The sequence below is a fragment of the Gigantopelta aegis genome, chromosome 8 (assembly GCF_016097555.1).
Source record: "Gigantopelta aegis isolate Gae_Host chromosome 8, Gae_host_genome, whole genome shotgun sequence".
Classification (NCBI taxonomy): Eukaryota; Metazoa; Mollusca; class Gastropoda; order Neomphalida; family Peltospiridae; genus Gigantopelta; species Gigantopelta aegis.
Window position 1 is genome coordinate 8674952 of NC_054706.1, and position 13558 is coordinate 8688509.

The following is a 13558-nucleotide window of genomic DNA, read 5'->3' on the forward strand; positions in this document are numbered from 1 at the left end:
CGGTACATGCTCTTAAATTCTTTTCGCCTGTGGCGATATTGTTTTAGAGGGCCGTGTGCAGTTCCAATATGCACTTAGCCCAGGTGGGCACTTTGTTACGTAATACCTCTGCGCGACGGTGGTCGAGCTGTTTTCATTACACACCCAGACCAGTTGCAGAGGCCATGTGGCAAGTAGTTACGTAATATCTCCGCAAGTTCGGTACGATCGGGCTATTGCTGGCGAACTAGGCGACGACCAGTCTAGGCTTCTAAGAAAAATATGCTGGCTTGGTCTCTGTGGAAATATCACTTGTAGGTATTTGGTGCCGTCTTGTACCCCCAGGCGATATTCAGATTTGTAATAAATAGTTAGGATTTAGAGATATCGGAGAGAAACATATTGGAAGGCTTCCAGGGAACGCGTCCGTTTGGACTTGGTAAATATTATTTCTGCTCTGTTGTATAACCTTGATGTGATTGATGTGACTTTAAATATTTTAATACTGTATTATACCAATATTATTTAGACGGTGCTGCCGGTAATCTGACGCAGTAAACTGTAGGCTCACTGTTCTAATATATATAAAGCTTAACCAGTCATCCTAGAGGACCTAGGTAAACTGTAGGTTATTGTCTTTATTGTGATAGGTACCAGTATTAATTCTGTATTACAAGGTTACTGAATGAGTAGATAGGATTAATTAAAAATTAACCAGTCAGGAATAGAGTTGTAATTCCTTTATTAATTAAGTTCCCCTGGAAGCGTTTCTCAATTATCACATGTGTGGGTGTTGTGTCACGGTGAAGTGAATAGAATATTGTATAAACTAGACACCTAGTGATTAACTAATTAAGTGATCAGTTCTGGGTTGTTACTATTTGTTGTTGTTAATTAACTACTGCGGCAGTACATTTGTCAGCGTAGATTAATACAGATTCCAAAGTGTATTGTGTTTTTGTTGTGTTTTCTAGTGAACTAAACGTGCTATATTATATATACTTTATATAAGATCTTATCTCTATTCATACCTAGAGACGAGCCACGCGGGTATATGCTGCCCGATACAGAGAGATCTAATAGATATACAGTTAGGAGAGATATTTGGGTAATCGTGTTTCATTCAGTTACGGGTATTATAGGATCCCCGTGACAGAGAGGAAACCCCTATATTTTTCCATTAGTAACAAGGGATCTTTTATATGCACCATCCCACAGACAGGATAGCACATACCACAGCCTTTGATATACCAGTCGTAGTGCACTGGCTGGAACAATAAATAGACCATGGGCCCACCGACGGGGATCGATCCTTATTGGGCCATGTCTTGGACACATCTGCCAGGAAATTCGAATGATGTGCCCAAAACAGGCATGCTTGAACCTTCAGGTAATGTAAGCACATGTTAAATGTTTGACTGATTGAATGTTAACATTATCAGTATGGTGAATTGATTTAGCATTAGGGAACCTGTATATATAAAATTAAACGTCTTGAATATAGAGTTACTTCCCTTATGTTGAATTTTGTGCGTTTGAGACAAGATTAGTGCTGTGACGTCAGTAGCCAAAGACGAAGCATGTCGTATGTTTTGAAATTCTCTGCCAGAAAGGTAAACGGGCACCATTATTTAAAGAAAAATTAAGGTTTTATGTGTTGCATGTTAGTAGTTGTATTTGCTTAAAATTAAATAGTTTAAATATTTCTTTTAGACAGTTTCATGTACTTTTTATCTAGTGTTTGTTAATGACCGTCGAACTTTGTGAAGGTCATGACATGCCACTTGAGCAAGTTGGGATTTTAATTCATAAGTGATTTCTTTTTTAAATGTGGGTTTAAAAAAGAAAGGAAGTAGAGTCTTTTCAGTTTAAATACCCCAATATTTTTTTACCATTTTGACAGCTCATATGAATTGCAAAAAAAAAAAAAAAAAAAAAAAAAAAAGAGAAAAGACTGGTTAGACCCAAGTTCACCAAGGTAAACATCTACGGTCCGTTTTTTAACATTTTGACATTTATTGGACCCGATGTTTACAACTTTAACAGCAAAAGCAAGCGTGCAGTTTCTGCCCAGATTACAGGCAGAATCAATACAACCATGGAATTAATTATTTCGTGGCGAAATACCAATAAATATAAACACTTACTGTATAAAGAAAACTTCCCGAGTCACGTTTTACGCATAAATAGACAGTTTGTCCAAATAGTAATCCTGCATTAAAGCCGCACACCCTAGTTCCATCCAGCGAAAATAAATTATAATTTGGTTAATCTACAAACCTGTAACACACTTAGATCACGTTTTTATCAAATGGAGTGAAAAAGCAGGTTTTATATCGATAAATACCATGGGAATCCCCATGTCCCAATTGTTTGAAATAATTTTGAAAGTTAGTATTCTGATGTCACCGGTAGATGTCGCTCGAAGCACAACAATGCCTACGTGTCACGACAAATTTCACAGACTTGGGGTGCGTTCGTTTCACCTCTCCTGGACATGTTCCAACTGTTCTGTCCTGGTTGTATCCCCTCTCCAGATATCGTAAGACTTAGCAAAATTATTGGTTTTAAGGGTTTGTAACGTTTTGTATTGAGACACTTACTTGTCTGAACTTTATTGTTACTGAAAATGTTCACGAACTGTGAAGAAAAATCTCACAAATGAACAACAAGCAAACGACAACAAATCGGATGTTGATTGCGCGAACCGTGCACAAGAAAATAAACCAAACCAAAATGATAACGGTCACGTGGTATACCAACGTCTGTGACATTTACACAGGAAGATTCCCTCTAAAAATAGATTGGACCTCGGTTGCTTAACAGTTTTTTCTCAAGTGCACGGGGCATTTTAAGAAATACAAAAAATGCATTTCGTGGTTTTACAAACATCAGGATTACTAGGATTACCAAAAAGCACTTCAGGTGAATGGAAATGTGTATTCTAAATAATAAAATGTAAGTAAAGTGCAATTTTATTTGTGAAAAAATGGGTTTAATAGCGAAAAACAACGCCGTAATGGTTAACAACTAGCTGTAACTAGGGTGTGTCCCTTTAATCCAATTTTCAGTTACGAACAAAATCTCGAATATTCCCGCCGGCCATTGTGAGCATATTTAAAATGTGATTGAAAACTGTTGGCGGAATCGGATTATTTTTATTTTTATTCGTCGTCTCGGGTTCACGAGTTTCTTCCACGATATTTAATGGAATATCACGTTTAATAATAATAAGAATAAATAAATACACTTAATTAATGAATAATATTTTTAAAAAATCAATTAATAGATAATAAATAAATTAATAATAACAATTAAATAATATAATAAAAAATTAATTAATACTTAATAAATAATAATATAATAATAAATTACTGAATAATGTTAGTAATTATAATAAATAAATAACATAATAAATAAATTATTGATTTAATGATAATAAATAAATTAAATTATTAACTAAATAAAACATGTTTTTTTTTCCATTTATAAATGTTTGTTACACACACACTTATATACACACAACACAGAGGGGGGTTGGGGGAGACGGACATAGAGGGATGAAACAGGGTGGCAAGATATCACACATTTGCTTGTTTCTTGTTTTCTTGTTATCTTGTTAATGTGCATTTTTCATAATTTAGTGTGCTTACCCGTGTTTTAACACACATTGGTACGAGGCAGTTGTCTCAAGCAGCAGTTGTCACCAAGTCACACTTATGACTGCCTTGTACCCGTCTGCACATTGGCTAAACCGATGTGTATTTTGATTCCTACTTAACCGTTTGAACATTAAATGTGTTGTTGAGGATTGCCTGCGAGCATTTTCGTTTTTAGGATTATAACAAACATAATTTTTTAACCTAATTTGGGGGTGTGAATCCAAAACTAATCTATATGTTGGACATCTGGGTAATTACGTTTAGGTGTTGAATTTCATTATGACCGTGCCGAAGTATAGAAATATATTCAAAATCCATTTGAAGTTCAGTGTTTTTCAGTACCAGGATTACTTCAGGTAAGTTTACAGTTAACATGTTCATACACTTATGGTAATTTCTAAATGTTATGGTTAACATTTGAGACTTAATGCTTGATAATTATGTAGTTGAACATACTTTTTCAGTACTTTATTTAAGTACATTGCTGTGCAGATTTGAAATGTAACTACCAACAAAAGAACAGGAATGATACATGTGACTTATAGTTTTGAAAGTAGTTACATGAATATGTTTCAAGGAATAAATTACATGGAGCTGACAATCATTATAACATGTTAGATTTACATGTATAAAATGTCAGTTTAAACGGCCAGTTTAACTTTCAAATTGTCTGTTTCCCCATTCTTTGTGTGTCTATTCACCTTTCCCCAGAACTTGCTATAAAAGATTAATATAAATATTATGAAAGATTAATGAAACTTATAATCAATGATTTTTTTAGGTTCTGGGCTTGGGGGCTGTGCATATTAATTATAAGAAATTTATATTCAATTTTTTTTTTTTTTTTAGCTGAATAAAACCCCTAAAATAACTAATAACCAGTAATTATAGCTAAAAAAAAGAAGAGAAAAACCTTTGAAACACATGTAAGCAATGGCCTGTAATAATAATATTTAAAAAAAAATACTAAAGGAAATAAAAGAAGGACTTAAAATAAGTAATGACCTGTACTAACAATCATTATTTTTTTAATAATAATAAAAAAAGAATAATACACCCCAAAACTTTAATGTGATATTATTAACAATGCATATAATGCAACCCACACAAAGCACATATATAGAAACAAAAATAACAAAATAAATAATCAATTCCATTCAGTTCTGCAATATTTATTTTTATTGGGTGTACGTAAAATGCTTGATACGAATAATTCTCGTTCCGCAAAATTTTCATTCCGCATTTTCGATGTGCCAGGATAAAAATAGCTTTTAAATGTTTAAATATGTCATCTTCAAACATCTAATCCTGGAAAGGTTACCAAAGGTATTGTACTTAATATTTTTGTCTAAAATTTATTAAAATATGTTGTTGTACGTGTTGAGGCTCTTAAATAAAGCACATATGCCTGATTTTATTAAATCGTGATTGCAGATGGAAAATTCGATCCAATGGATAAACGTTACGGCACAGCAATAAACATCACAATAATAAATATCGTGCCGGAGATGTTTATCTTGATGAACTAGGTTAGTCCCTAACTTACTACTTAGGGTCAGTTATAATTTTTATCTGGGAGAAATTCGAAAGTCTTTCCATAAAATCTAATTTCATTATGTTTAGTTAAAGTGTACAGCTTATCAGTTCTGGATCATTTTCAGATGTTGAAGTACAAATGTACAACCGTGTCCGGTGTATCGGCGCGTCCGGTGATTCGGCACACTTGGTATTTTGCTTGAGTATACTTAGGAAGTTGTCATGTTGTCAGAGTTTTTAACGAATTAAAGTTCAATTCCTTTTTCAATGGTTAATCAAGTATCAACATATTTATTGTTAAGGGTGCAATTAAATTGGTTTTTTTAGAATTATCAATAATTATATAATAGTTTCAAAATAAATAATTCACCTGTTTTCGTGTTTATAAACGCGAAGTAGGTCATCCTTATTGATATTAAGAATGTTAAAACCAGTCTAAAAACACCTTTCCCGCATTTAAAAAATTATAGTAAACAGTATAAATGTAATTATTTTTGTTCGGTTATTTTTTTATTTAAACCGAAAAAGAAAACACAGGCAAATGCAAACAAAACGAAAATTTTACACCTTAACTGACAGTCATTCCAGTTCACAATTGTCACATTGTTATAAAAAATAAAAGCAAAATAAGATCCACGTGTGTGCACAATCTACCCGAGAAAAATAAAATCCATGTAGGCATCTTAGCCATGCATGACAATGAACATGTATGCATCTGCAGTACTATGCCACTCAAGAAAACGATTCCGAAACTGATCATGAGATGGGTCATATGTGATCGTTCATTTTCATAGTAATATTTTTAACAAGATAAAACAAAAAAGTACTAAAATAATTCTGGGACAATAGTGTAGCGTTTATGTGCTAAAGGTGAGGTCATGGGCGGTTTATAAATAGCGGGGTCAACGATCTACATCTACTGCGCCGAATCACCGGACATGCAAATCGTTTTGGATACAAGGGGGTGCCAATATTTATGCACCATTTTAAAATGTTTATTTACTACAGACATAAAACAGTTTGTAGTGTATTTCAGATTATGCACTTCTTCATTGGTGAGAGACGCATTTTATTAAATATTTTACAATGTTCACATAGAAAATGTTCCTTGAAAGCGTGGGTGCGCCGATACACCGGACAGCACTGTACTTCCAATGAGATCAGGACTCATGAGTAGTTCATCAAGTATATTCAAAATAAATGTCAAGTACATTTTGCACTCAGGGTTAATCTTGATGCACTAGACTCACGACCAAAGGGTAGCAATATATAGTTAGCTCACCTGCCAAATGAGTGCTTGTAGCCTTGTCACACCAGTATGGTTCCTTCCAGTGCAGAACTGCATATTGATCATAATTGTTGACACTCAATGTGGATCAATATGGATTTTTAAAAGGTTTTTTTATTTTATTTAACATTACTAGAGCACCACGACTGTTATATCAAATGCCGTAATATGTGCTATCCTGTCTGTGGAATAGTGCATATAAAAGATCCCTTGTTACTAATGGGAAAAATATAGCGTGTTTCCTCTCTTAAGACTATATATGTTAAAGTTACCTCATGTCTGACATCCAATAGCCAATGATTAATAAATGAATGTGCTCTAGTGGTGTAGTTAAACAAAACAAACTTTAAACTTTTACAATTTTATACCAGGAGATTCAATTTGTCACTCAAAAAACTTCCTAAGCGAATCTAGAGGAGAGTAGGAATGATCACTCTCCTTTCCTGGTGAAGAATAAGTCTGGTTTCATCTGACACATCACATACACTTGTGAGAAGTCATGTTGTGGGGAATTCCAGTACCGGTAAAGGACATCTAAACTGACCTGAACTAGAACATATTCACCAATGTGCCATTGACACACCAGAATCCAAAGCCAAACTGACCCATAAGCACATACTCAGCAGAAATGTTGGTGAATTGCAGTGATAACTATGGATGTGCTAAATATTTTGTCAAATTATCTATTTAACTTGCAAAAAACCACCATTATTTTTGATAATTATAACATGAAATTATTTTGCCACATTATTAAAGCAAAATTTGTCAGTTGCGTTTACAATTGGCAAGTGGCAGAGCTAGCCCTGAACTGAGATCTAAACATGTTGATGCAGTTTGGCACCTGAATTTGGTGTGCCACGACCCATATTCTATTTATGCTGTTTAAAATGTAGCATGCCAAATGTATTTTTGTTTTTATATAGATCCATATCCGAAGCTAATTAAATTAGGATTATGACACATGCCAAACGTATATTTTTGTTTTTATATAGATCAAGCTAATTAAATTAGGATTATGACAAACTCTTTAGCTTGTTGATAATCAAGGTGTTAAATTTTAAAATTGCATTTGGTTTTTCATCAGGGGTGCAAACTGACTGTCATGATGCTTAGTATCATACACTGATTTCACTTCAGACAAAAGTGAGGTGTGACTAATTGGGTAATTTTCAAACCAGCTGATTTATGGAAAACTGACCAGCTGAACATTTTTTCAAATGGGGGTTATTACAAGGTGTGAGAAACAAGGTTTTCATAAATATATGTTATATCTACTACCTCCCTCTTGAAAGTTTGTTTTTGTTTAACAACACTACTGGAGGACATTGATTAATTAATCATCAGCTATTGGATGTCAAACATTTGATAATTGTGACTCGTAGTCATCATAAGAAACTGGCTACATTTTCCTAATGCAGCAAGGGATCTTTTATATGCACTTTCAAACAGACAGGAAAGCACATACCACGGCCTTTGACCAGTTGTGGTGTGCTGGTTTTAACAAGAAAAAAATCCAATCAAATGAATAGATCCACTAAGGTTGTTCGATCCTGCGACACAAGCACCTCAGGCGACCTCCCTCTTGAGTACAGGCCTCTACAAATTGCAAGAACAATAACGTTTCATTTGCACGTCGCTTATGCAAATTTAGTTTTGGTTAAAACATATTTCATTTGTGCATTAAATTTAGAACATCTGGATTGACATGATCATGACAGGTGCAAAAGCAAAATGTTCTAGCAGAAATACTTTACACAAATTCGCAATTCTCATAGGCTTGATATGAAATGTGGTTTATATTGGTGTGAAGATTGTCAAAATACACAAAAAAAGTTCGGGAAAATATTTATAAAATTTAGGCATATCATGGAAGTAACACAAAAAGATATCTCAAAATATTTAAGCTTAGTCCTGTTTTTAATTTTATTGAGACCAAAAACACCTGAATATTTCATTATTTTTGAAACAGTCGAGCATTTATAATGCCAGAGATTGGTATTCAAACATTTCAGTTGAAGATTCACAAATAACTGTTGTCTTCAACCAGTGACATCTTAATAAAGTTCAAACTGGTGAAAACTCTTGCTTTGTTGTAGTATTTATTTCCATGTTAAGCATATTTTTTCTTGTGATTGCAGGGCGGTAACTTTGTTACATTATGCAGCCAGGCACGTCAGCTTCATTTCGCTCCTATTGCTGCCCAAAAGGTAATGTTTTATTGTAAACCAGAGTTCTGTCTTAGTAGTCTACATTGTAATTATTAGCATACATAGGATTATGCAAATATCACATTTCTAACTCTCTGAGGTTTTTTTAATTTAAAATATATATACAGTAGAATCTCGTTGGCTCGACTTCGTGAAGTGTTACTCTGAACATATCTAAAAGACCAGCTGTAAATGAAACAATGGGCGAGTTACTCAGCTGTCGTCACTTCAGCAACCACACATTTAATTAATACCGACAATGGCTTCTGCATCACACAATATGAGTAATTTGTAATAAATTCTTTCACTCTGATATTTTGCTATATAACACCTTGATGAAAGTTTGCAGTTACCCAAATATTATGTATCTAATTCTACTTTCTAACTGATGTTATGGAAATATCCGATGTTGACCGAATGGTCGAACACTTTTTCGAGCATGAACAGGGTTCGAGCCAACTGGTTTCAATTGGATTCAACTGTATTTTTACCGTCTTGATTTTTATTTTTATTTTTTTTATTTTTTTTTGGGAGGGGTGTGTGTATTTTGTTGTTTAGACAATTGTTGAACAGTTATTAAAAAGTAATTTTTTCTAAAGATATTTAATACAATTTCTTGTATAAAGATAATTAATGTACTGTTTCGAGTGAATTCCTCATCCATACAGTGTTTCTGCCAGAAAGAAATTTTCAGGCATGGCGTTATGAAATTGATTAATTACAATGTGTGTGCTGAATGTTACCGCAATAAATAGGAGGTATGGGGGCCTCACCCAGAAAGAAAATGGGTATGGTTTAGAGTTAGGGTTTAAAAAATCTTACAGTAATGATAAAGAATTATTAATTTTGTGAAAAGGTCATATTTAAAAAAAAAATTCTGCAAAAATATTTGGGCATGTCGCCATATCCGTTTTACCCTCTGGCAGAAACCCTGAAGTATGGTACCATAAATATGAACTGGTGTACATTGAAATATATTCTCAACTTAAATTTTTTATTTATTTACAGGTTGCAATGAGCTGCATGGAACCGAACACAGAGCTGGACTACAGCAAGCTAGAAAACAACTACAAAATTGTCAAGGACAGGTAGCCATTCCTAGTGAATATTCTTATTTTGTCTTCAGTGATGTGGTAATTAATAAATTGTATTTTATTGGTAAATTAATAATACCTTGCATTTATTAAAATGTTTTACATGACACATCATTGCAATTCTATTTAAAATGAATTATATAAATTTCTAACTTATCTTGTGTATTCATTGAAGATATTGAGCTAACATGTTGTATAAAGCTTATCTTGTGTATTCATTGAAGATATTGAGCTAACATGTTGTATATAGCTTTATCATGTACTGTTACTTTCGTGTTAAAGTTAACTTTCATGTCAATTTACCCATTTCTCACAGAGATATGGCCCATGAATTTAAAAGATATGAAAAAAAAAAATCGTCAATAGGGAACAAAGTATTGCTTTAGGCAGTACTCCCAGAATGTTTGTTTTTATTAAATACCATACTGTAAATCATGAAATGCAAGTAAAGTGTTAATGTGAAAAATATGACCCAATGTATTAGCACAATAATTACTTGACACATTATATATGTAACCAATAGCACCAACAAAAAGACAAACAACAAAACACCAATACAACAAATCTGTAGTCATGTAACAAACAAAAAAACAGTCTTAAAAGAAATGCATTCTGAATAAGTGAAACATGCATTGTTGTAGTTTACACCTGCTCTATGGGCCGGAGTCTGTTACCACAGAAGTGTGCAATGTAGTCCACTTGTAATGCATATAGTTGGTGAAATTGTTGACCCAGGAATAGAACAAGTATGACTCAGTGGTTTTCCATTTAAAAAAAAGTTATTTTCCGTTTCATGTTTTTGTAAATTCTATTTCATTTCCGTTTCAGACTACAATATGTAATTAACAATTGAACTAACACGAGTTGTGACAAATTAAAGCGTCCGAGAATTGACTTGCATCGATATTTGTAATTAAATCAAAGTAGGTCTACATATTAGTAGCGAAAAATCACATCAGGAGCAAAGGCTACAATTATAATAACTACATAAAGCATGATTGTCCAACAATTAAGTGCACAAAACGTAAACATTTATTTTATCATCTCTTTGACAGTCTAACATCGTCTGCAAATTGAAGTATGTGCATGAAACAGCGGAAATAAAGTAACATTGCAACGTTCAGCCAGCCGTTTTTTTCTAAATGTTTGCAAACATATTTTGACTGGTGGTTCCCGAAATGGTCATTCAGTTTAATGTGTTGAGTAAAAATCTGTCTTCCAAGACAAGTGTTAGCGACAAACCGCTGGCTAAACTTACTAAGCAGTAAACAGCCCCAAGTTCAGCCAGCAGACGTTTCGCTAACGTTCGCGAAGTATTTGATTGGTTCCCACTGTGACCATTTGGTTTATCGTAAAGCGCATAATCCAGTCTAGCGTTTGCCAATAGTACTGCGCACGGGTCAAGCGTCAGTTTTACAGCGTGTGGCAATAGTAAATTAATTTGGTTAACTTCACGGAAAATAGTAATTCCGTTTCCAGATGTAAATTCCATTTCACAATAGGAATTCCGTCCATTTTCCGCGATCGCGGAAACTCAATGGGTCTAGTGTGCTCATGAATCAAAACAAAATATATTTTAAAAACAAAGGCAATGAGCAGTAATGGATGCTGTATTCGTGGGAAATTTTCCGAAGAAATCAACCCATAAAAGCCGAGCTATACATTCGGACAAGAACCAAGAAAATATGAACTGGAGTCTGAGCAACTGTGGTGAAAATAGACGTCGGAAATGAGGGTAGTAAACGGCACCAGGTTTTGCAACCACTGCTTACTTCCAAATGCCAACTTGTTTTGTTTAATTGATATGCGATGAAACAACTCAGCATTTGTTTGCAATGTGATCTGTTAGTTGTATTTACCAGACACATTAATAAAAATATGCATTTTAGAGTGTACTTGTTCTCATGCAGTTATATCTGATATTACTACGTTAGGACAAGTACGCACTAAGCTAGCACTGTATTGTGAAGCATTATTTTCCTGATTTACGGTAGTCAACTTACTCTACACAGTTACTGTAGCAGGGGCGGATTATAGGGGGTTTCCCAGTTGCATGAACACACACACACCCACACACCCACACCCCGGGTGTTAAAACCCAACCCTACTAAGTAGATATAAATTGATGTCCACATAAAATTTATAATTTCAGATTATAAATATATTGTTTTGGAAACCCACCCTTACCTAAAGCATAATCTGCCCCTGTGTAGTCAGCTTATACGAATTGATATATTTCTATCTTTTTTCAGGTTGGGACGTCCATTGACCCTTTCTGAAAAGATTTTGTACAGTCATTTAGATGATCCAAAGAACCAAGTACGATTTAGGATTTTATGGGTTATATTGACTGTTAAATGATCTACATTAACTGCACAAAGTAAAATGTAACTGTACATTTGTGTGTAATAAATAAATGCACTTAATAATGTGGACTGAAGCATTTTTGGTTTAATTTGTTTTGCCACTTATACAACACAAACCTTGCCATTTAAGAGAATCACTTTCACTCCCCTGAAACTAGTTCAAGGAGAATAATTTTTATCTCTTAGCATGTGAATTTATATGGTATCAATATGGTAATGTAAGTTAGTGGACCAATTAATCAGTCCTCTTAATTTGCAGTATACCTTTAAAATATAAAGAATTTTAAAAAATCTTATTTTATTAAATATTCTTAAAAGGATAATAATGTTTAGGTATAATCTTTGTACTACTTCAGGATATTGTTCGAGGGGAGAGCTACTTGAAGCTCCGACCAGACAGGGTTGCAATGCAGGATGCCACGGCCCAGGTACGTAACTTTCTCTTCATTTCCCACTGTGTTCCAACATTTGTCTCTGATAATATAACCGTGTGCAAGATGTCATAGAATTGACACGTGATGTCCATATAGATACACTCAATCTGACTGAAACTATTTAAATGTAACTATCATGTTAATATATTATTTATTCTATTTGTTATTATTGTCCGAACCAAATTGTTAACTACAAAAAATTACTCTCCTACCTTTAATTGCCGTTAGATTTCCTCCAAAGTTTGTCCAAACACAAATCGTAAAAAAACCCACTACAAATATACAGATTCCACACACGAGACTGCAACAATGTCGCCGATATTGTCTTTGCTGAGATTACATAGGGAAAAATACATGCAGTTTTCTGCCGTCTGCCATGTTGCTTGTTTATGGAATACTCTTCAAGAGGGGTGAAAGCCTCCAAAGTATGTGACACAATTACTATGAAATCGATGATCTCTAGTGGTATCTTTAAAATAATAATAATAATTGTTTTTAATAATATGACGTCATCAACATGTTATGATGTTGTTAGATTAAGTCCTATCCTTTCACCCCTCTTGAAGAATATTCCATAAAAAGTCAAAATGTCAGCTGATACAAAATTACATGCTTTTTTCCCTATGCGCCCTCAGCGAAGTCGATATAGGTGACATGGTTATCATCTGGTATGTGGAATCTGTGTCATTGTAATGGTTTTTTCAAGATTTGTGTCTGGACAAACTGGAGGAAATCTAACAGCAATTAAAGGTAGAGTAATTTTTCGTAGTTGTTAACAATTTGGTTCGGACAATAAGTAATTTTTCTTTATGCACAAGGGGGCGGTCGGTCTGGGATCGATCCCCGTCGGTGTGCCCATTGGGCTATTTCTCATTCCAGCCAGTGCACCATAACTAGTATATCAAAGGCCGTGATATGTACTATCCTGTCTGTGGGATGGTGCATATAAAAGATCCCGTGCTGCTAATTGGAAAGAGTAGCCCATGAAGTGG

General features: G+C 34.1%; 1 protein-coding gene across 1 annotated transcript in view; it reads left to right on the top strand.

The window, feature by feature from the left end:
- Window positions 1–1502: 1502 nt before the first annotated feature.
- Window positions 1503–13558, top strand: part of LOC121379059 (aconitate hydratase, mitochondrial-like) — a 35887-nt gene continuing 23831 nt past the window's right edge. The window contains exons 1-5 of the mRNA XM_041507516.1: window positions 1503–1592; window positions 8604–8672; window positions 9681–9760; window positions 12019–12085; window positions 12489–12560. Of these exons, the coding sequence (XP_041363450.1) occupies window positions 1560–1592; window positions 8604–8672; window positions 9681–9760; window positions 12019–12085; window positions 12489–12560 (321 nt within the window). The 5' untranslated portion in view covers window positions 1503–1559. The remainder of the gene's footprint in view (window positions 1593–8603; window positions 8673–9680; window positions 9761–12018; window positions 12086–12488; window positions 12561–13558) is intronic.